Source organism: Protopterus annectens, chromosome 9.part0 (assembly GCF_019279795.1).
Source record: "Protopterus annectens isolate FY-2018-M chromosome 9.part0, PAN1.0, whole genome shotgun sequence".
In the NCBI taxonomy this organism is placed as follows: domain Eukaryota; kingdom Metazoa; phylum Chordata; order Ceratodontiformes; family Protopteridae; genus Protopterus; species Protopterus annectens.
In genome coordinates this window covers 877,404,131-877,427,039 of record NC_056743.1, presented here as the reverse complement: position 1 = coordinate 877,427,039, position 22,909 = coordinate 877,404,131, and the positions used below count along the sequence as shown (strand labels likewise).

Sequence of the window (22,909 nt, the reverse complement as noted above, 5' to 3'; positions counted from 1 at the left end):
ACAAAATCCCTTATCATATCATAGCTAACTATAAGACCCCCCCCCAGCCCATACCTCCTACCTAACTATGTACTAAGCCAAACATCATTCTCCTAGGAGATTTCAAGTATGTCTGCATAATCTGGAAGATGTATGCATCCTAAAACATTTATGCCCAGAGATTTCTGGACTTTCAATACTAATTCCCTGGACCAGTTAGTCTGTACACCAACCAGGGGTGATAAAATCCTGGACTTAAGTCTTTACCAGTGTAGGGCAGCTTTGCTCTCCATCAATTGTAACTTCCTCCCTGGTCAAATCAGACCACAAGTCAATCACATTCACCATAAGACTGAAGCATCTTTTGATGCAATGGTATTCAGTGGTTAAACGAAGGCTAATATACTAAACCTGAATTGTGACCTGCCTAAATTCAAAAGCTCCTTCCATCTTGATGATCCCATTGCTTATGTGGAATCCTTCACTGCCAGATTCTATGCATATATAAGTAGCTGCCCAATCACTTCTGTTTTTTTTTTCAAAAATAAATACAATGCCAAATTCAAAACTAAATTCTATATAAACAGGATCTATAATAAACGAAAAAAGCTCATTGCAAGCAAAAGTAAATCTAACTTTTAGGATGCCAGAAACACTCTTGCTAAACTAAACACAGAACTTCAGACCATGAATCAACCAAAGCTAGCTATGAGGTAAAAATAGCCACCCAAGTGAAGGATAACCACATAGTCTTCTTTAATTGTGTTAAACTCTCAGAAACAATATCCAGCACTGTGTTGCTAGTAGTAAATTATATCACATATGCCAACCAGGAAGACATAGCCAATCTACTAGCAGACAAATTTACCTCAAACTTCACACCCTCCCCTTCAGTATTCTCAGATCATATGCACACACCCACACCCACATATCACCTCAAATTGTGGCTTGATATCGGGATATTTATTACATGAAACTACCCAGTTTTCATACTTTGATATATTACTTGTGTTACTTTAAGTGTTTAATTGATGGGGAAATTTTATTGGATGTTTGATTATGGGTTGGGTATTCATATGTGGTATTTAGTAGCGCATGATGATTCTGATGAAGTTTTTTATGAAAGTGCTAAATCCTTTGTATATGGACATTAAATTTTAATCTTATTTACCAGCGTTGCTTGGTTGTTTTTCCTGGACTGTACAGCTGCCTTTTGTTGGATTTTCAGTCTTCAATTTGTTTTCTTTCTGTGGTTCATCACCTCAAATTTCCCAAGGGCACATTGTCAAGGCACTATCTAAGGCTAGGAAACTACATCTTTGGGGTCAGAAATCATAACAAGCTGCCTGCTGGTCACTGTGAAACATGGCCTATGTGATTGCCTACAGAGGCTATTCAGTATCAGTCTCAAAACAGGTTTTGTGCCAGACGAATGGAGTACAGCAACAGCCATTCCCTTGTGCAAAGGTAGGGATTCAGTGAACTTGGGAAATATAGACCCATAAGAATAATGTCTTATTTGTAAGGCTATGGAAAAGATCATTATGGAATTAATAAACAAGGCTGTAGGTAACTATAGACTCTTAAACAAATTCAGTTCAGATTCATTAAGAGCAGGTCCTGCCTACTTAACCTGACTGACTTATTCAAAAAAGTTAGTGAAGCAATGGGCAAGAGCAAAACAGTGCACACAGTATATGTAGACCTTACAAAGGCATTCAGCATCATCCCACACTCTGGTATCACATGTATCCAACTTAATTCCTGCCCTGATCTCTTCCTAAATAAATCCCTTCGACTTTTTTTAATTATTGTCCACAACTTCTCCTCTGGGTAATACAAATATAACATCTGTTTATAAAATAAAAGGTAGTAAAACATTTTCCTGCTTGTTTCTTACTATTGGAAGCACAGAAAATGTAACACACGTGCTTCTAACACATATTTTAACTTTTTCCAATAAGAAATAGTACTCAATGTATCATTTAAAGTGAATTTTCCATAAGCACACTTACTTTGTGGCTTAGGTAGTCTATTTTAATTCCTTTGAAGTGTTGTGCTGTGCACATGAACAGATGAAATGACCTTCGGGTTCACATCAATGAGTCATTAGGTGATATTTTCCACATTTCTAGCCTCTATCTCAACTGCAATCCCAATGTTATTTACTCAGTGTAGCAAAGCACAAACTACAAAAAATCTCTTTATGACTGCTATTAGATCAGTGTCTTTCAAGTCTCAAATCAAATGCACTTTGTTCTGCAGTGTTCTTAGCATGTCCTTGTTTACATCACCTGCTTCAGAGTAACATTTTTTGAATCCTTTGATGGCTTCTTCCTGAATGGTGCGTACTTTACATACAGTCTTTGATATTGCAATTGTTATATGTGTTATAAAACGTCTTGTTGAATTTCTGGTCTGCAGTGGTTTGCTGAGTTTCACACACACGTAGAAGGATTTAATTTCTGATAGTACGGGATTTCTCATGCTACCGCATACAGTTACTGGAGTATCGTGACACTGGAAACCCTTATTATTTGATGTTTGCTATTTATGTCATTCTGCGCATCGCGACACTGGAAAGCCTGATTTGCCTTATTATTTGATGTTTGCTGTTTATGTCATTGTGCGCCATGATGTAGGGCGAAGACCATTAAGAACACTGCATCTGTGAACCTGGAGCTGACGGCTGAGCAGTGGAAGAAGAAGTACGAGAAGGAGAAGGAGAAGAACAAGACTTTGAAGGAGACCATTGTGAAGCTGGAGGCGGAGCTCAACAGGTGGCGAAATGGTAAGGGAAAGACTTCAGGTAGTCTTCATTCTTTAGGAAGATCGTAAAAATGAAGTTGATTAGACAGGGAGTTACTGAATAAGTGTTAGTAAAGATGTTTATCCTTGGGTACCACTACTGCAGGAGAGAATGTGTGATTGGGATATCAGCTGAAGACAGACATCAGTCACCTGGCCTGACCCCAGTGGGTGCACTCAGATACAATCTTGAGTTGCAGTCCTTAGAGGGAGCCTCGCTAAACATGACAGCACACCCTAACTTGGTAATGTGTTGTCATCTCATACAATCTTGAGCTGCAGCCCTTAGAGGGATCCTTGCTAAACGTGACAGCACACCCTAACTTGGTACTGTGTTGTCATCTGAAGTAAACATTCACCTAGCTGTGTTTTGTTAGAATGGCATTTACTTTTCCAGGCTTTGAGCTTTGCATTGCTATGGACAGATTTTATTTTATTTTATTTTTTATTTTAATTACTGAGTAGATTGATTTTCCAAATATTCCTGTGCTTTTGGGGCATTATTGCTCTCCAAAGATAAAAAGGAAATCATCAGGTAGTCTTGTGGCCATCATATCCCACCTAAGGACTTCATTTGCAGTGCTTATGTTGTTTGCAAAAACCTCAGCTAAGAGAGCTTTGAAGTTAAGGGATCTTCTTGATACCAAGAGATTACATGTTTTTTCTTCCTCATATTGTCATACTGTATAAGTTCATAGGCTCATTGGTCAAGACTACACTGTTGATCCTGAGGATCGTTAGTAGCCTAGCCACAATATCCCAAGTCATAGATACCCATTTACATATCTAATTTATACCTAGTTTCAGCTTCTTTCAGTGAGGGCTTGAGGGTGCTAGACGCAGAGTGTATTTATGATTGCCCATCCATTACTCTAAGATTTAAACATTAACATGTAAACAGGGTCAAGGAGCTACTTTGCTTTATATGAAACTGTTCCATAAAATAAGGATTCTCTGGGTCCCATTTATGTTGCGTTTGAAGTAAAGGTCTCTTGAACAGGTGTTAAGTGTTATTAGTTTTGTGGAAGTGTAGAAGATCATATAGGATTGGATCGTTTGAGGTTCTGTAAGCTAGACAGAGGTCGTCTCTCAAGAGTGTGGTGTAGGAAACAGAAAAGAGAGTTTTACGGTGGTCTGGATGGCTCAGTGAAGACGTGCCTTTGATTATCTTAGTGAAGAAATGCTGCAGTCTCAAGTTTAGGCAGGTACATACCAAACGGGCTGTTGTACTCTTATGGTCCTGATGATGGAGGGTAGAGAGGAATGAGAAGTTCCTTAGATCTGGAGTAAATACCTTGGTGATTAGTCTGTCAAGGTAAAATGATTTCCTAACAGTAGTGGATACATTGTGATCAACATACAGTTTTTGTTTTATGTGGTAGGCCCCTGGGTGCCGAGTTTTGCCTAAGTGCACAGTGCTGCACTTCTAGGCATTATTTCCAATGTGTGAATGCTAAGCAGACAGATTTTTCTCATGATCATTAGAATACGGAAACTTTTAAAAGTTGATCTGTTTCGCATGCCAGGATGATGGATGCCATTTTTATTGGTTGGTATCTGGACTTTCTTTATGCATTTCCTCCATCATAGCTGATATAAGAATTACTTCTAAAGGTAAAAATGAAAGAAAAAATAAATGAAAGGAAAAATAGGTGTTTTATTCTTTTAGCTTCTCAATGGCTGAGACAGATGTAGTTCACCCTGTTTCTTTGGTTCAAGCTGTCACAGTTCCTTTGCACAAAAGACTACTGTCTCAAAAGTGGGATAATTTATTGTATCCCATCCTGGAGTCTGTCGCTGTTTCACAGTAGGATAGAACATGGGATGATTTCTAGTTGCCATTTTTCTTTAGAAGTGCTAAATACAGTAAAAGACACAGAGGCCTTCCTCCAGGGAGTCATATTGGGATGATAAGGCCAAATCAATTTAACAGTACTCAAAACTAATTTCCCCATGCACAATTTTATGAAAACAGAGTGCATAAAAGACCACTTCATCCAAACTTGAGCATTCTGTTTGTGCCAATGCAACACCTGCTCAAATGTAAACAAATTTTGTTGGCACAGACTGCAAAGAGAGGTTCACTGCATGCAGACAAAGGGGCCTGTGATATGCATTTAACACTGACAAGCTGTCTTCATATGAGAACATGTGCACTGTATATGTGATGAGGTGCACATACACATTAGGAACACCGATGGCCATCTTACAGGTGGGCATACATATCACCCACCAGGTGTGGGCTTAGGAGCAGAACAAAAATAAAACTTCATCTTCTTATCCCACTCTTGCTCCCAACAGTGGTCAGTGAAGTGACAAGTGCAACAAAGCAGTGTGACTGGACTCGGTAGTAGTAGGTGAGAGCTTTTAGCTGGTAGGCATGGAGTGGAAAACACAATCAGTCTGACAAAAGTTATGTAACAGAACTTGTATACCTTTTTGGCTCCTGTCATTTAGAGAACTACAGCTCCTGGTTTAGAAAGAAACTTGTATTGTTTTCCATAAGGACAGTGTGCCCTTGAGAATTTAAACCCACTTTTATGCCATACTTAGTTTTAAGGTCACTTTCAACCAAACTGCACAGTTGGTGAGTTTTTGTTCCAAAATATGAGAATATAGGAGAAAGACTTCTGCATACTATGAAAGTTTGTTATATATTATTTTCTATGACCTTTATTTCTCCAGCCTTCTAAACATCAAATCATACCCCCAGGAGGTCCATTCATTCCTACTGGTTCTGCCATCAGGAGATGCCTGAAGGGTTGGTGGAGTGTCAAGGAGAGTGGCTGTCATCTTTTGTATGTTTGGAGATTTCAAGTGCCTCTAACAGAACCTCTCACTCACTGTTTGCTGGCAGGAATGGTGTAGTGTCTCCTTATGCTAGACTGCTCTGAATGTGTGTGTGTTTCTACACACTTACTTTGCACTGCTAGAGTGCACACACTCTTTAGCCAAGTTCGCACCCCTGAGTCCTTGGACATTGAAGCTGAGTACTGGGCCTTCAACCAGGTGATACTCCTGTGAAGGATCCTAAATTGACCCACTTCTCCCAGCCTTGGCAAAACAGATTTAGCTGCTTATTCCCATACCTTTCTGGCTAGATCCTTCAGTACCTGGGCTAAAAATTAAAATGTCTGAAATAGTCTAACAAGCTGTTTATACCTTATACAGTGGAAGGGAAACATGTTCACTGTATTACAAAGCTGATCCTTTCTAAAATGTTTAATTATATTGTCTTTTTATACAAAATGCATTCTTTGACCGAAGAGGTTATATATTATGTATTTATTTATTTATTTGGCGCCAAGATGAAAGTGTGACTATTTTTGTGACAGGCATTTATTTACAAGTGTCCATCACAGGTGAGAACAGTAATCAAAAGCGCAGTACTAGTGAAAATAATAAAACATTTTAAAAAAAGTATTTTACTGGGGAGGGGGGCAAAACAAAACACCCTGAACCCCTCATGGGGGAGATGACCACTAACAGCCCTGCTTGTTGTATATACTACTAATGCCAAGATCACTCAGGGAAAAGAGAAATTTCTGAAGTACCACAATTTTTATCTTTAAGGTTGTTGTTGTTGTTGTGTCTTTTGGCTTTTCTCGGTTAGGGGTCGTCACAGCGGAACTCTGGTCTGCTAATGATTGACAGTAGATTTTTATGCGCCGAGTTGCCGGCCCTGATGCACAACCTTCAACGAAAGTACACCCATTCATGCATGTCTCTACACAGAAGACGCTTTAGCTGAGAATCGAACAGGACAACATCTTACTGTGAGGCAACAACGCTACCGCAGCACCACCGTCGCAGTAAAGGTAATATCCAGAAATGTACATCACTGTTCCCACATTAAAGTGCCAGTCACTAGCATTGCAGAATTTGCATTAGGTGTCATGTAGGCTACGTTCTAGACCTTCCATCCATTATGGAAGTGAGGCACGCTGTTGGGTATTCCTAATAACGTGTATTGTAATTTCTGCCTCAGCAATCCTAATGAAAATTTAGTATAATTGTGTGAGTGCACTTAAGGTAACAGTGGGTGCTTGAACATGAGATCATTGATGCAGGATAGGCTCCCACCCTCCTTTCCACAGTTCTGCAGACCTAATGGTTCTGGCAGTGCATGTGCAGAGTTAGCCTTGTTAAGCTACTGGTTTGCTTTGGCTCCCTTCAACTCATTACTGCACTGTTTTGTAAACAGTAATGTAGGATTATATGCTCATTTTTCCTGTTCTAAAAAAGGTATGGCTGTTGATATACCATATCTATGTAGCTTTATTTATCATAGCTTTATTACTGAGGCTTTCCTTCTCTGAAGCGTCTGTCATGATTCTGCTCAAGAGAATTTGTTGGTACAGTAGTTTGCTACTTAATAAGGCTACAAAATATAAAAAGTGCTTGAATTTGGGTTACCTCCAAAAAAATCACAGCTTAAAATGCATCTCCATCCACCTGTATATATTCCTTGTTGTTGAAAAAGTTCAGGTCTGAAGGCCGAGAGCTGTCTTTACCTGCTATGCCATTCATATTATTATCCCCCGGTACTGATCCCGTAGTCAGATGCTTGCTGTTGTAATGAGAATAGCTACACAAATGCAGTTGCTAGTTCACTCTAGTTTTTAGAATCATTGCCCTGAACTGTCGGATACAAATTTTGAAGTCAAAGTTATTTTAGTCTTGAATTTATCTCCTTTTAAGGCCAAATTTGACATTAATCAGGAAATGACTTACCTTGTAATGTTTAATTGATATTGCCAAGTTGTCTTTGCCTCTGAAGAAAGGCCTGTGTTTGCAGGAGAAATGCAACTTAATTCCCAAGTTATAATGGGGTATCAGTAGAATGTTGTGATGATGCACACACATGTGGTTAATATATGCCATGTGCTATGGAATTCAGACCTTTACTCTTGTAAACAGATTTAGGAGTATCTGCCCATGCTAATTCCAATGGAACTGTAACTTGATAATGTTCTGGAAAATTATATTATTGATGTTATGTTCATAGGTTCATAGGTTCATAGGTAGGTACTAGGCTATTGGCCCTAGGGCCTATATAAGCGTAGCCAAACAGTACCCTGGCTTTTGCCACCCAAGAAAATTATTTTCCTGTGCCCCTGTCAAGCAGAGCCACAGAAATGATCCCCGGGGTGAATTTCCTATCTCCCATCCAATCATCAAGATTTTTCTTGAAGAGTGCTAATGAGGAGCTTTGTTTGATATAGATAGGTAGTTTGTTCCAGAGTATGGGAAGTCTCTGAGACAGGAATCTATCCCTCCAGCATGTTCTGTTTATTGTGGTGACAAGGTTTAGGTCCCTAGAGCGTGTAGCTCAGAGGGATTGGGATTTCTTTACGTGGAGCATGTCCAGCAGCTCTGGGTTTGACATAGCTTTGTATGTTAGGCAAAGATCGCCTCTGAGTAGGCGATATGCGACAGAGTAAAGTTGGAGTTTTTTGAGACGGTCTGTGTAGGGCATCTGTTTGAGGCCGGTAATCCTCTTTGTGAGGTATTTCTGTGGCCTTTCCAGTTGTTGTAGATGTCTTGCGAGGTACATACCAAAAGGGGCATTGTACTCTATAATGGGTCTAATGAGTGATGAGTAGAGGGGAACAATGACCTCTTTTTTCCTGGATGAGAAACCTTTTGCGATGAGGTGTGCTACGTAAAAGGATTTCCTGACTACTGTGGTGATGTGATTATCAAAGGAGAGACTACTGTTCACCTGTGTCCCAAGGTCTCTTATCACACTTTCGGTGTTAAGTAGACTACCGTTTATGTGGTAGTTCATGGGTACAGAGTTTTCACCAAAAGGGATGACAATGCACTTTTTGGCGTTAAGCTTGAGGTCATGGCTTTGACACCAGGCATCTGTCTCAGTGAGGCCCTTTTGTAGGATGTCCACATCGTTAGGAGATTTGATTATGGCTCCTAGTTTGCAGTCATCTGCGAACTCTGTTAGCCAAAGACCTTCTGTGTTAGCCTGTACTTCAGAGAAGTAGATACCAAACAGGAGAGGACCTAGGACTGAACCGTGTGGTACTCCACTTGTCACTGGTCTGAAGTTGGATTTAGAGTCTGCTACTTTCACAGTGTGGGTTCGGTCAGTGAGCCAGTTGGCAACCCATCTTGTGACATAGGGATTTATACTTAGTTTAGTGAGTTTGTCTATAATTCCAGAGTGGGGGATGGTGTCGAAAGCCTTGGAAATATCTAGATAGGCTGTGTGTACCACCTTACCCTCATCTACAACTTTGGTGACCGCCTTCGTTCTTGCTGGTTGGGTTCAGAGCTGATCCTCGGCTCTGACTTGGCCTATTTACTATAGCTCAAGAGCTTTTACTGGCTCGAGGCTACCTCTTATCCCAATATGCCTAGCCACTGCTACCCAGATCTTGTTTGCCACTTACATCGTCGAGATTACTCCATACTGACTCAGGCTAAGTACTTTGTTTTTTCTAGTTACTTGCTAATTTTTGGTAAATTTACTGGTTATATTGTCTCGTTAGAGTGTGCTTCTTCTTTGTTAGCCTAATGACCCCTTTCTCTGCTCTTTGTGGAGTTTTTTTGGCTGTCGTTTTTGCTTTCAGGCCTGCTTTCCCCTTGGAACCCGTTTAAGCTAGAGGGTTCTTCCCTTTCCTCACCCCTTTTCTGGGATTCCCGTTTAAGTTAGAGGCTCTCCCATCGGGGCAGTTGCCATTTAAGTTAGAGGCTCTCCCCTTTCCTTCTTCTTCTTCTTATTTTCAAAAAAAAAAGAAGAAAAGAATTTTAAAGTTTTTTCCTTTGTGGTTATCAGCCTGTTTGCTTCTACTTGTTGTAGGCTGTGAGTGATAGTTCTCTGTTTTTTCTCTGTGGAAACTTTTTCCTGATTAGTGCTTGTTATGTCTAAAGAGTCTAAACCCTCTGGGTTTAAAAAATGTGAATCGTGTTGCCAAAAGTTGTCCCTTACGGATGGGCACCCGAGTTGCATGTATCATTTAGGGGCTGTTCACCTGCAGGACTCTTGCTCGATCCGTCATGCTTTCAGTTCCAGAGTCCTGCAGGAAAGAAAAAATAAGCTTATTTTATGTGGCCTCCTGAAGAACTCTCAAGATGGCTTGTCTCAGGGTCCTCAGCCAGCCAAAGTGTCCGAGAAACACTCCAAGCAATTGGTTCCGAGCTCGGAACAGAAAAAAATTACTGAGAAGCCTTTGACTCTGTCAGAACCCAGCACTGGCTCCGACAAAGCTAAGTTTCTGACGGCTCCATCTGTTTCCTTGGAACCAGTCCGGATCCATAAGAGATCAAGGTCTCCCTCTTTGGAGACGGTATGCTCCGCTCCACAATCTCCCCTGCTGCAACCTGGAGCGGGCAGTCACCAGTCCTCTTCACACTCCTCTCGGTCCTCCAGACTTTCGGATCACGACATGGAGAGAGTGGTCCACAGGCTCCTCAAGTTACAGGCACTTGCTAAATTAGTTTTGAGCCCAGCCCATAAGGATTTGGCTCCTTTGGCCCTCCCAGCTTTTCCATCGAGTCCTTCTCCAACTCTCTTGAGCTCGGAGCCGGAGTGCATGGAGGTCATGGTGGTGGAACTGTTGGCTCCAGTTTCATCTCCCTTATTGGTTCTGATGACTGCTCTGATCTCCTCGATGTCTCAGGCCATCGAGGGGTCTTGGTGCTGAAGCTCTCTCACTGGCTCCGAGCGGGGAAGTGGCATGGGACCCTTGTCCGACCCTGCTCTCCCTGTCAGAGCTTCGGCACAGGTGAGCTCGGCTCCTACATTGCCCTCAGATCCTTCGCTCCTGGTTCGAAGGAGATCTCCAGGCTGTTCGGAGCCAGAGGCTCCTTCGATTTGGGACCGTGGCACCTTCAAGGTGATGAGGAGCATGCTGTCTCCTGAGACTGCTCCACCCTTGGCTCCATTGGCTCCTTTTCTCTTGGTGCCTGTGCCTGACTTTTTCCCTCTTCCTGCCAACTGTAGGAAACTTGTACCCCAGGAGACCCCACTGGGTGAACCCACTTCTTCCAAAGCCTCCCCCGAACATTCAGAGGAGGTCCCTCAGAAGAAGAAGTGTAAGAGGAAGCATCTAGACTCCTCTGAGTCTATCACTTCGGATACGGACTTGGATGAGTCGGAAGGGTCCCCACGGTCCCCCTCTGAGGATGTCTCCTTTTCAGATATCCTGGAAATCCTTAGACAGAGGGGTGGCTGGAAGTCCCTAGTCTCTTCTGAGAATGAGTCGTATACCTGGACACATTTTGTTCCCGACCCTCCACCTCTTGGGTGTCTCCGCCTTTCGACCCACTTTTATCTGTAGTGAGTTGAAAGGCGTGGAGCGCTCCAGAGACCATGGAACCTGTTCCGAGGAGACCTAACAAATGTATCACAGTGCCAGAAGATAAGTCTTTTCTCTCCAAGGGAGTCCCTGTTGATGCCATGGTGGTGGCAGCAGCCACCAAGAAGGAACTTGCGGAAACTTCTTCATCTGCCCATCCTCTGAACAAAGAGTCACATACGATGGACAGGTATGGGAAGCATATGTTTTCTTCAGTGACTTTTATTCTCAGATCACTGAATTACTTGTCACATTTCACTCGACTTCAGAGGGATCTTCTGAAGGAGCTAGGTGATACCATGCAAGATCCTACAGCTGAGCGAGTTGCCAGCAGGGCAGCTTCCCAGCTTGCGACCTTGACCTCCGTGGTAAACTCCTCCATGAGGCTCATTTCTTATGTGGCAGATGGAGCAAGCAGGGCAGCAGGTACTGAAGTAGCTTTATGCAGACACTCCTGGATGTGCCGTTGTCAATTTGCAGAACCCTTTAAGTCTTCATTTACCAACACCCCCTTTGATGACTTGTCCTCGTTTGGGCCTCAGGTAAAAGAGACTCTCACCAGGTGTGAACAGGATGGCAAGACTCTCTCTGCCATAGGGGGTCTGTCTTTCCACTCCATCTAGACCCCATCCTAATGGTCCAAAGAGTGGAAAAATGTGGTTCTGAAAATCCCAGGGATCTTTGCCTGACACACGTGGTGACTTTTCCCCCAGGGTTAGAGGGGGAAACAACAATGGAAGATGCTGCATTCGTGGCAGAGGGGGACCGCAACAGCAGGTCAACAGAGATACTTTCTCTGATAGGCCCTTCCAGCACTCCTGAAGGGATGCCTGGCTGTCCACCACTGGAGGCAGTCGGGGGCAGACTATCACTGTACCCAGAAGCCTGGCAATCTATCACGAGAGAAACATGGGTACTGTTGATAATATACAGGGATTACAAAATTCCCTTTTCTCAGTCCCCCTCAAAAGACAAATGTTCTATCTCAGATGTTCCACCCAGTCTTCGGGATCATGCAATCCTAGAGGTTCAAAGATTGCTAGAAAAAAATAGCTATCCAGGAAGTCCCCGCAGACCAAACTGGATCCGGAACTTACTCAAGGTTCTTTTTAGTTCCAAAAAAGACAGGGGACTGGAGACCAGTCTTAGATCTCAGCAAGCTAAACCAATTGGTAAAAAAGACAAAGTTCTGGATGGTGACACTGCAGTCCATTCTTCCCTTCTTGGGTCAGGACAATTGGATGTGCTCCATAGATCTCCAGGACGTGCACTACCATATAAAAATGGACAGGCAATCCAGGAGATTCCTACGCTTTCGGCTGGGAGCCAGTCATTATAGTTCAGGGCCCTGCCCTTTGGTCTCACCACAGCCCCCAGGGTATTTACCAAGTGTTTGGCAGTGGTCACGGCTCACCTGATGTGTCTAGGAATCCAGATGTTTCCATATCTAGACGACCGGCTACTCACTGCTACCACCGAGCATCAACTAGTCAAGGCACGGGACTACACAATCCAGACTTGTTCCCAGTTAGGCATCACAATAAACTATGAAAAATCTGCCTTGTTGCCTTGTCAGCCTATTACTTTTATAGGGGCAGATTTAGATACAAGATGCATGATAGCAAAACTACCTTTAGATAGGGTGTCATCCATTCATCAACAAGTTTCTTTTCTCAAAAACAAGACAAGAGTTCAGGCAAGACAAGTCTTACACGTACTGGGTTCAATGGCTGCAGCTATTTTGCTAGTTCCTTTAGCACACTTCTACATGTGGATTCTACAGTGGCTTCTTTTCGGTCATTGGTCTTTCCAAGAATCGCCAATGTCACACATGATTTGATCACAGAATCTTGCAAAAAGGACCTACTATGGTGGCTGGTCTCCCCCCAGATGACTCTGGGCAGACCCTTTCTAGATCCGCATCCGGTAGCCACAGTGACCACGGACGCTTCCCAGATAGGGTGAGGGGGGTATTATGTGGGATGGACTATCCAAGGAATGTGGCAACCTCACGAGTAACATTTGCACATCAATGTTCCAGAGATGAGAGTGGTGCTTCTGGCGTTGTAAGCACTTCAAGACTCTCTACCTACAGGGAGCACTGCAATCCAGACAGACAATGTCAGTGGTATGATACATCAACAAGCAGGGCGGAACCAGATCCTACCCCTTGTGTCAGGAGGCACTTCAAATATGGCAGTGGGCGAAGTCTTCCCAATGTTTTCTGATTGCAACGCACATTCCCGGAAAATCCAGCGTGATAACGGACAGGCTCAGTGGGGCTATCCTCATGCCTCACGAATGGTCCCTGAAGCAAGAAGTTGCAGACTTGATTTTCCGCAAATGGGGCCAACCATGCTGCGATCTTTTTGCCACTCCCCTAAACAACAAATGCAGCAGCTACTTCACCCTAGTTCCCCCTCTGGGACAGTCACCCAGGGATGCACTTGTTCACAACTGGCCTCCAAGACTACTATATGCCTTTCCACCCTTCCTCCCCATTCGAAAGGTACTTCAGAAAGCAAAATCGTTGGGTTGCAAACTCATCCTCATTGCTCCTTACTGGGCTCATCAGATATGGTTTCTGTTTCTTCGCCATCACCTTCAACTGGAGCCCTGGATACTGGACCCAGTTCCGGACCTCCTGATGCATCAGTCAGGTGGGCTTCACCCATCCCTTCAAACTCTCAAGCTGTTTGCTTGGTTACTCCACTTCCAGTCTTAGCCAGACTCCCAAACATTTCTACTGCTGTACAACACATACTAGTGTCCTCCCACAAGCCCACTACTAGGAGGATTTACACTGGCAAATGGAAAAGGTTCTTTTACTGGGCCAAAAGTAATAACATTGATCCTTTTATGGCTCCTCTTCACAAGATTCTTGACTTTCTGGCTGAAACCTTCGAAAAAGGGGCAGTAGCAGCTACTATTTGGGTCCAACTGGCTGCCATCTCCAATTTTCATGTAGGAGACTTGGGTTCAAACATTATGTCCCATAAGTTGTGTAGAGCATTCTTACAGGGTACAACACTTTTATGGCCCCTGGTAAGAGAACCCCCCCCCCCGGGACCTAAACTTGGTTTTAGCTTCAATGATTCTGCCCCCTTTTGAGCCAGCAGCATCTTGCCTCTTGAAGTTTATATCTTGGAAAACCCTCTTTTTGGTTGCTATAACCTCAGCTAGACAGGTTTCTGAATTACATACTTTGTCTATTCACCCGCCGCATCTTATTTTTCACAAAGATAGAGTCTCTGTAAGGACCAATCCTTCTTTCTTGCCAAAGGTTTGTTCTGAGTATAACTTAAATCAGTCTATTGAGCTTCCTGTGTTCTTCCCCAATTATGGCAACAAGGCAGAGTATAGATTACACCAATTGGATGTTCATAGACAGTTATGTTTTTATTTACACAGGACCAAAGACCTCAGAAAATCAGACAAATTGTTCATATACTTTGCTGACAATAAGCAAGGTTATCCAGTTTCTAAAGTGACTTTATCAAAATGGGTGTCAGACATAATCACTTATTCATATGGTTTGCGTAAAAAGACACTTCCAGGAAGACCCAGAGGACATTCAAACAGGGCCTTAGCCACCTCTGTTGCCTTTCAGGCTAAATTGCATTTAGATTCAGTCTATGCAGCAGCAACATGGGTAAATCCTCATACCTTTATCTCTCATTACAAAGTGGATGTGGTTTCCCGGAATAGGGCATCCTTTGGTTCCACGGTCCTGAAGACTTTGTTCCGGTGAGCCACCCGAGAACCAGGTGCTGGGGACGCGGTCCCAACCAGCAAGAACAAAGGTGAGATGGGACAACATAGCATAAATAAGTTATGTACCTACCATAACGTTCCATTTTTATTGTCCTTCATCTCGCCTTCCTTTTTACATCCCCCCCCATTCCTGGAGGTTTGAGAGGAGTTCATTATTGGTTACACTGGCTGAGTTTCCTGCTGACATACTAGGTTGGTTAACCATACTTTCTCCTTTCTTCTTTCCTTCCTACCTTAGATGTATAAGAGCTTAGTAAAAAATGTTTTTTACTATATATGTCTAGTGTGAGCTATTGCAAATGAGATCTGGGTAGCTGCCACTAGGCATGTTGGGATAAGGGGTAGCCTTGAGCCAGTAAAAGCTCTCAAGCTATAGTAAATCGGCCAAGTTGGAGCTGAGGATCGGCTCCGATCCCAAGCAGCAAGAAGGAAGGTAAGATGAAGGACAACAAACATGGACCATTATGGTAGGTACATAACTTCTTTTTTATTTGCTTTTGTTGACTGGGAAAGTCCAACTGGGCACACTGCCCCCTATCAGCAGAGGCCCAGGGAGAAAAGCTACATGCTATACAGTTGTACATAAATATTGAATTTAAGACAATTCAGTTACAACAAAGACAAAAGCAATAGGATAGTATTATTCCCTTTAATAGCAGTGGATATCTTGTACCACCTGCATAAACAACCTGTGTGGTTATTTTAATGTTTGACAGTGTGTAATATTTTTGAAAACCACATGGATTCTTTTAGTAGTCCTTCTAAGTACAGCAGCTGCATTAAAGGTTGAGAATAAATAGTTAAGGAGATGTTTTCTAGGAATCGCATTCTACAGACAGGCTTTATATGTGTTCCATACAGTCCTGCAGTCTTGTATAATTTTCTAATAGTACAGTTTAATAAAAGGACGCAATCATTGCACTGACTTTTAAGTTACATGTGTAGTTGTTAGTGATATTCTTAGAGTACAGGATAAAGTTCATGTATACATATTTACAATATTTACTGTATAGGTGATTGTTTTTGTTGACAGTACAATGTGTGTTGGGGGGAAGATAGTATTAGAAATATAGCCAGAGGTCACAGGATGGAGTTTAGAATGAGAAGATGGAGATAGAAAAATACTGTCTTGGAGAATAATGCTTCTGAGTAGAGGCAATTCGGCATTGTTAGATGGTTGTGATATAAAACATTTATCTTGCCGAGCCTGTGAGGAGCATAATGACAGATCCTTGAAGTTTGGAAATTTTCTCTCAGTTTCACTTTGAAGTTGTATAATTGGCTAAGTTGTCTGAGTGAGATGGATGCAGTTTTTAAAGCTTAGATGCTATATGTGAGTAGAGGTTTTTACCAAAGGTGTTTTACGCATTTAGTATGTTGGTTAGGTATAGATCTTTAGAACATAGGTCCCTGGTGGGGGGTATACCACTGTGGGGGGGATAATGAGGGGAAATTGTTGGGCTACTGATGTTCTGTCTAGTTTTAGCTGGGTTTATTTTAGGCAGTTTGGGGATGCTAGACAGTTTGTTTTGTTGATGGCTATACAGTGGTGGGTCCTAATAGGTAGGTTGGAGACAAATTTTGCTGTTTTGTTCTAGCTGGGATACTGTATCGAAAGCCTTAGGTAAGTCAAGAAATACAGAAGAGACAAATTGCCTAAATGGCCGTTATGGTTCACTGCATTGTGGAGAGGAAGCAAGGCTCTCTCTGTGCTGTGATGTGTCCTGAAACCATGCTGGACTGAGGTTAATAAACTGATGTCTGTTAGCTGCTAAAGCAAATGGGAATGGATGCATTGTTATTGAATTTTTGGTAGTAGGGAAAGGAAGGCTGTAGGTCTGTAATTAGAAAGATCTGTGGAGTCACCAGCTTTCTGTAGTGGTAGGATTTAAGTTTGCTTCCAAGGGGTCAGGGCATAAGGTTTAACTATAGATGTGTTAATTGTTAGTCAGTACAGTAAATGGGCACTCAGTAGCATCTGTTGATAGTTTAAGGTACTAGATCCGTAGTTTATCTGCTGCTGCTGGTGTAGTTTTTTATAATTTTTAAAGATATTTTTTTGATGGTCGATAGTGTTACTGGTTTAAGTGAGAATGTGTTGGGGCTGTTATTTTTATTTCATTTTATTTTCACTTTCTGAACTGGGATAGTCCCACTAGGCCAATGGCTTGTTTTTAGGGGAGGCCCAAGGTAATATTCATACCAACAAGGGTAAATTTGACCAGGACACCAATGAACTTCCCCTGCTCTATGGGATCTGTTATATCAGCCAGAGCTACTACCAGCAACTCAGACAGATGAGTCCTTGGTTTAACATTTCACCTAAAGGATGGTGCAGTCAGGTGTGCAGCTCCCCCTTATGCTGCACTGCAGTGGCAGTACTGGAAAATGAATCCAACTACCTGGTGTGTAGATAGAACCTACAACTTTATGCCCCGTAGGTGAATGTGCTACATGTTGAACTACTGAGACTGTTATCAGGCAGGTAGTGTGTGTTACCAGAAATGGATGTTTTAGATGTGTATGCTTTGTCAGAGATATAGGTAGCATAGTGAAAAAGGCAAAGTAACTGGCTTAATGAGAGAAGTTGCTGCATTTATGAAAACCAGGTTAAATTTGGTGGCAACAGTTTGCTACTTTCTTTTAATACAGGATTTGGCTGTGATAGTTTGCTTGGATCTAGGAAGTTATAGATTGTGGCCTATAATTTTTTGAATTATTGTGTTCTTTATCTTGGAGGTTATAGATGTATTTTTGTCAGATACAATGTGTGTTTTGATCTGATTTCTTAAATATAGGTAGTGTTGCAGGTAATGTTGCTGGTAATGTCAAGTTTCGATGATATGCTTTATCCCTTACAACACATAATTTGTTTTGCTTTTTTAGATAACCAGGGGTCCTGGATGGCTTTGATCCTTTTCCTTCTTACGGGTGCTTATTTCTCGATTATGATAAGAAAGGTGTTATTAAATGTTTGATGGCCTTGTCTAAAGGTAGGGTTTTATGTGGGTTCCAATTACATTGCTTAAGAGTGAAGTTAAAGATGTCTTTGGAGAATTTGGATAGGTTTCACACATAGTTAAACTGAGTTGGCTTTGGAGTACATGTGAGATGTCTAGTGGCATGAGTGGGACAGTGGTCACATAGAATATATGGAAAGGCAGCATCAGTAAGTGTTAGGCTTGCTAGTTAGAATCCAGTGAAAGGTGGAATGGGTGATAGTGGCTTTGTCATATCTGGTATGTGGGCGCGTGTGTGCATGTGTGCACAAACTGTGAGAATACAAATAGGCTTATACTCTGGGAAACATTATAAGTTATTGTAATGGACCAGTGATCTACTAAGCTGATATTCAGGTCAGATAATATTAACATCTCCTGTTTAATATGTAGGAATAGCCAATGTAGAGTAGCCTTCTGCTACAAGGATGTTATTACCAGTGAGGTATCTATAGTGCACCTGAACATAAGCTCTTGTAATTATTAAGCATTAGGGAGGGTGATTAATTAAATTATATTAAAATCTGGTGGCTCATGCAGGGTCTTGGCTAGTATTGTATCCTTGCCGCTTTCTGTATCTAAATAATACCCTGTGCAGGAATCCTGGGGAAGGAGTTCTGTAATGGACCTTCCTTCCCTTTCCAGTTCCCATCATGGGTAAACTGATATTACAGAAAGCATATCCATTGCTGCATGTTAAACCGTGATGGTGATCCATCTTTGTGTAGATAAGTTTAACATCTTGGAAGTTTCAAGTATTACTCTGAGCAACATCTAATCATAAGCAGCATCATGGTTTTCTGTTTCCCATATTCAACAATGATGATCAAATGATAAAAAGTTATTTGGTAACAAACCATTATTCCTTTCCCCAATAGGTTCATTGGGTATCCCGGATATCCCTGTAATAGTATCTTCTCAATGTTCCGGTCCTGACTTTCACTGTTGTGCCCCACTTTCTAATCTGTGTAGTAAAGCCCTAAAATCTGCAGAGGTCTCATGGCCTCAGTACTAATCCCGGATCTCTCATGGACCACTATATTTCCCAATACTCCAATGATCTTCTTATTCAGGACTGACTCTCGGTGCTTCTCTTCAAGCCTTGATCCCTGACCTTTTAATCTTTAAAGCCCGCTGTCCTTGGGCAGTTTTTGAACCATCCCATCTACTGCACCTGTCTGTCCAGCTTAGTAGATTACTTACTGATGTCCCTGACATTACTGTAGCCATAGGCAACATCTGGCCTCCTTCCTCATCAGTTGGACTGAAGCAGGCAGGTAGCATAGCTCTTTGAAAACCATCACCTCCAGTCAGTGCTGGGCTGTCAGTATACAATTGCTCTGCATTGTACCTTAGGTAAACATTATCTAGTCATGATGTGTGTCACAAGCACTGCCATGATGCATTATAAGGTACTAACATGGAACTATTTTCTGGGATGCCCCATACAGAAGCACCATATCTGTTAAATGGACTTGTGAGCATAGTCCTGCTTTACTTAGGATGCAGTACTTTAGCAGTAATCAAATCTTCTGCCATGTTAATTAATTATGAGTGAGTTACAGACCTCATTGAAGTTAAATATGTGACAATTAGCAGGCGACCCTTACCTAGTTTCTCCAGCACTTAGCTAAAGAGACTTCTCAGGTTATTGTGACGAGAAAATTCTCCCAACCCATATAAGGATTCTGCCTTATCCTGTGGAGTCTGCTATACTCCAAGCAGTTGAAAAGCCTTTCTGTGATCAGTCACTTTAATGGATTTTTCATAGATAAAGTCCTAAATGACAGGTCTGTAGTTTTCTGTTTGTTTTTACTCTACAATTCCCCATTCTTAACAGAGTCAGTATCTTAATGAAAGCCCCACATATTTACTATTCTTGGTTTTGGTGGCATACAGATCTTTTGTGTTTATGTCACTTTACTTCAAGCCTCCACTGACATCTCCTGCAGTTGCAGACATTCTGTTTTGTCCCAACTGCAGACTAGTAGCTTCAACTTCAAGTTTATTAAATTTCTTTAAATTTCAAAACACTATTTACAAAATAAGAACAATTAAAATTAGTAAACAATACAAAACAAAGTATAGAATAAAGTAGCATTCAGTAACAAAAATAAACAACCAGCATACATTAAAGCATTGGTTATGCTCTTATCAACAGAAAAAAACAGTGATTCAAGTAAAATGTCTAAATGCAGAGATGGAAATTTGTTTCAGCTGTCTAAATACTGACCTCCACTCCATACCCTTGGGCCACCTGTCAAGCTCAGCCCACATTCTTGATACTGCACAGCCTAATCCTGTGCCTGGTGGGTTAATATTTTGTGGAACAAAATCACATGATAGAGCCTGTACTAAAACACCAAGCAACAGAACTGGGAGTCCCTCTGAGATGAGGTGGGGGATGGACTAGTGGAGTGGGCAACTCATTGTTCCCCAATCATGTGTGACCCTTGTATAAATGCCAGCCAGAAGTATGTGTTGGAGATCATGAAAGTGCTTGTGTTCCTTTCTATAATGATAATAAGTAAGTTATGTCCACAGTTTACAGAACAGCTATTGCAACTCAAGCCCCTGGTCACCATCATTCATGCAAAGGCAGATATTTTCCCCCTCGTCTCAAGGAAATGTGGGGGGCTGCCTTCTGTTTTTCAATCCACTCATTCTTGACTGCCTATTCTGACACAACAGACTTATCCTTAAACCTGCAGTGTTTAGCAGAGCTAATAGAAAGCTTTTCTTTAAGTTAGTGGGATGGTCTGACTTTCTGTAATGATGTCAAAAGAGACTTGGGTCTCAAAAACAAAAACCCTAATCTTAGTTCATAGAATGCTTAATATGCCTCCTGGCTGAAGTTCTTTCTAAGGGTAGTGGTATCCTTTTAAACAGGTATTTAAATGGTATGCACAATCTGGCCCAGTTTATTTCATTGAGTGCATCCCTCAGTTGTATGTAATGACAGATTATTACATGTCTTCTAGGCATAACTCTCAACCTCTCAGTGCAAGAAATCTGGACAAAGATGGAAATAGTGGGGGGACAAAGGCCCAAAAATAGAGACAGATTTTAAATATTGCTCCTATAAACTTAGAAAGTTGCTAGAATAACAGGTTTTGCATTATTATTTATTTTATGAAGGATATGAAGCCTAAACTCAAATGTCTGATTTTATTTTGTATTATTTATTGACTTCAGTCCTCAATGACGTGCCAGAAAAGCATAAATTTATGAGGAACACATCAAAAATATGAGGCAGAAATCTGGACATTATGTGAAAATCTGGACAGTTAAGAGGTATGCTTCTAGTTGTGGCAGATACAAAAAGTTAAAAAAAGGTGAGCTTTTAAACACTGGATTATAACCTAATGAAACTTACTGGAAACATATGCCAGGATTCATAGACAAGTTGCCTAGTACACAAAGTCATGCAGGACAGCTTGTGTAAAAACAACCGTGTTCCAATTCATACACCAAAAAGCTACAATTCAGCAAGAGTCTTGACTCAGTATGTAAATGTGGCAGTTGGGAGAGTGAGGCCATGGGTAATGAGGCCCATAAGGAGCCTGGTACACTGCTGATTTACGAAGCTTGCATAGTATGGAAGTCATAGACTCTGTACTATGTAATTTATCTTGAAAAGCAGTGTAGAAAATGCATATATATGTTTATGCCACCAGGTAGTGGTGAGCACATATGCGTTTCAGAGTGGGAGGTCTGTGTAAGGAAAGAGGATCAGCTTTCCTTTGCACAGACTGCTGATCCAGGTAAGTAGTAAAGTAGGCATGTAGGTAAGTGAGTCTCAGTTTGTCCATGTGCACCCAAGCACATAGATGAATGTGCGAGTGAGTGTGTGTGTGTGTGTGTGTGTGTGTGTGTGTGTGCGCGTGTGTGTGTGTGTGTGTGTTTTGTGTGCACACACACACGTGTGTGTGTTTGTGGTTCAGGGACAGTACATGACATGTTTGTAGGAACAGGGACAGTGCATGACTAGGTCTTTGAGCGTGTGATACCAATGCATGAATGCGTATTATCTGTGTGTGTGTGTGTGTGTGTGTGTGTGTGTGTGTGTGTGTGTGTGTGTGTGTGTGTGTGTCAGGGGAGTTGGTGCCCATGTATGGTCTGCTAGGATCTTCACTAGTTCATAATGCAGGTTGGTTGAGCAGTCATTTGAGTGATTCAATCACGCACATTTCCACTTAATGAGATTTTGCACTTAAAGGAATGTGCGTGACTATGAATCGCTAAATATCACAGCAGCACAGCTCACCTGATCAGAACAGTGCAAGTTGCATTGCTAAACTGTTTTCTATGAATCCTAAAAGCAGTGTATACTTTTCTTTCATAAACCGTAAAGGTTTAATACAAGCTCAAGACAACTGCTAGAATGCGTGAATTGCAAAACCCTCAATATCTGTCTTTTTTAATGTTATGATCTGCACTGTGGCAAGGGGGAGAAGTGAGGCCAATACACTTGGCTGTGTTGTATAATTCTGTTGTAAACGGTTTCCTTTTTCTAGGTGAGAATGTTCCTGAAACTGAACAGCTTAGCAACAAGGACCAAATGACTACTGACCTGAGTGACGAGACACCAATCAATGACAATGCCTCATCTATTGTCATCAGGATCTCTGAGGAGGAAAGGCAGAAATATGAAGAAGAGATCCGTAAGCTCTACAAGCAGCTGGATGACAAGGTAATTATTGCATTTTCCTTGTTGTAGGGCCTTCTTATCTTGCCATGGCTTGTAATTTTACTATATGGAGGAGGGCTTATTGCATGCAGAACGTCTGACACAATGATTGATAAATTATTCAAGTCTCTTTCACAGTGTTTCATTAGTTTTGGATGGCACATTTGTAACTGTGGGCTTTTCTTTGATCTGTTGCAGTTCAAGGCCACTTGTTAATAATAATGTTTGCTAGGTGGATGGAGGCAGTCCATGCAGATGGAGCTGTAGCCTCATATGGGCTATAGCACTGATGTGCAAGGACTGGAAATGCATTTGGTAGGTTTGAGGGCAAGGTGGGAGAG

At 41.8% G+C, this 22,909-nt stretch overlaps 1 protein-coding gene across 2 annotated transcripts in view; it reads left to right on the top strand.

Annotated features, from left to right (window-relative positions):
* KIF5A (kinesin family member 5A) overlaps positions 1-22,909 on the top strand; it is a 980,629-nt gene that overhangs the window by 592,120 nt on the left and 365,600 nt on the right. For both annotated transcript variants that reach the window (XM_044083607.1, XM_044083608.1), the window contains exons 11-12: positions 2,622-2,770; positions 22,396-22,571. In XM_044083607.1, the coding sequence (XP_043939542.1) occupies positions 2,622-2,770; positions 22,396-22,571 (325 nt within the window). The remainder of the gene's footprint in view (positions 1-2,621; positions 2,771-22,395; positions 22,572-22,909) is intronic.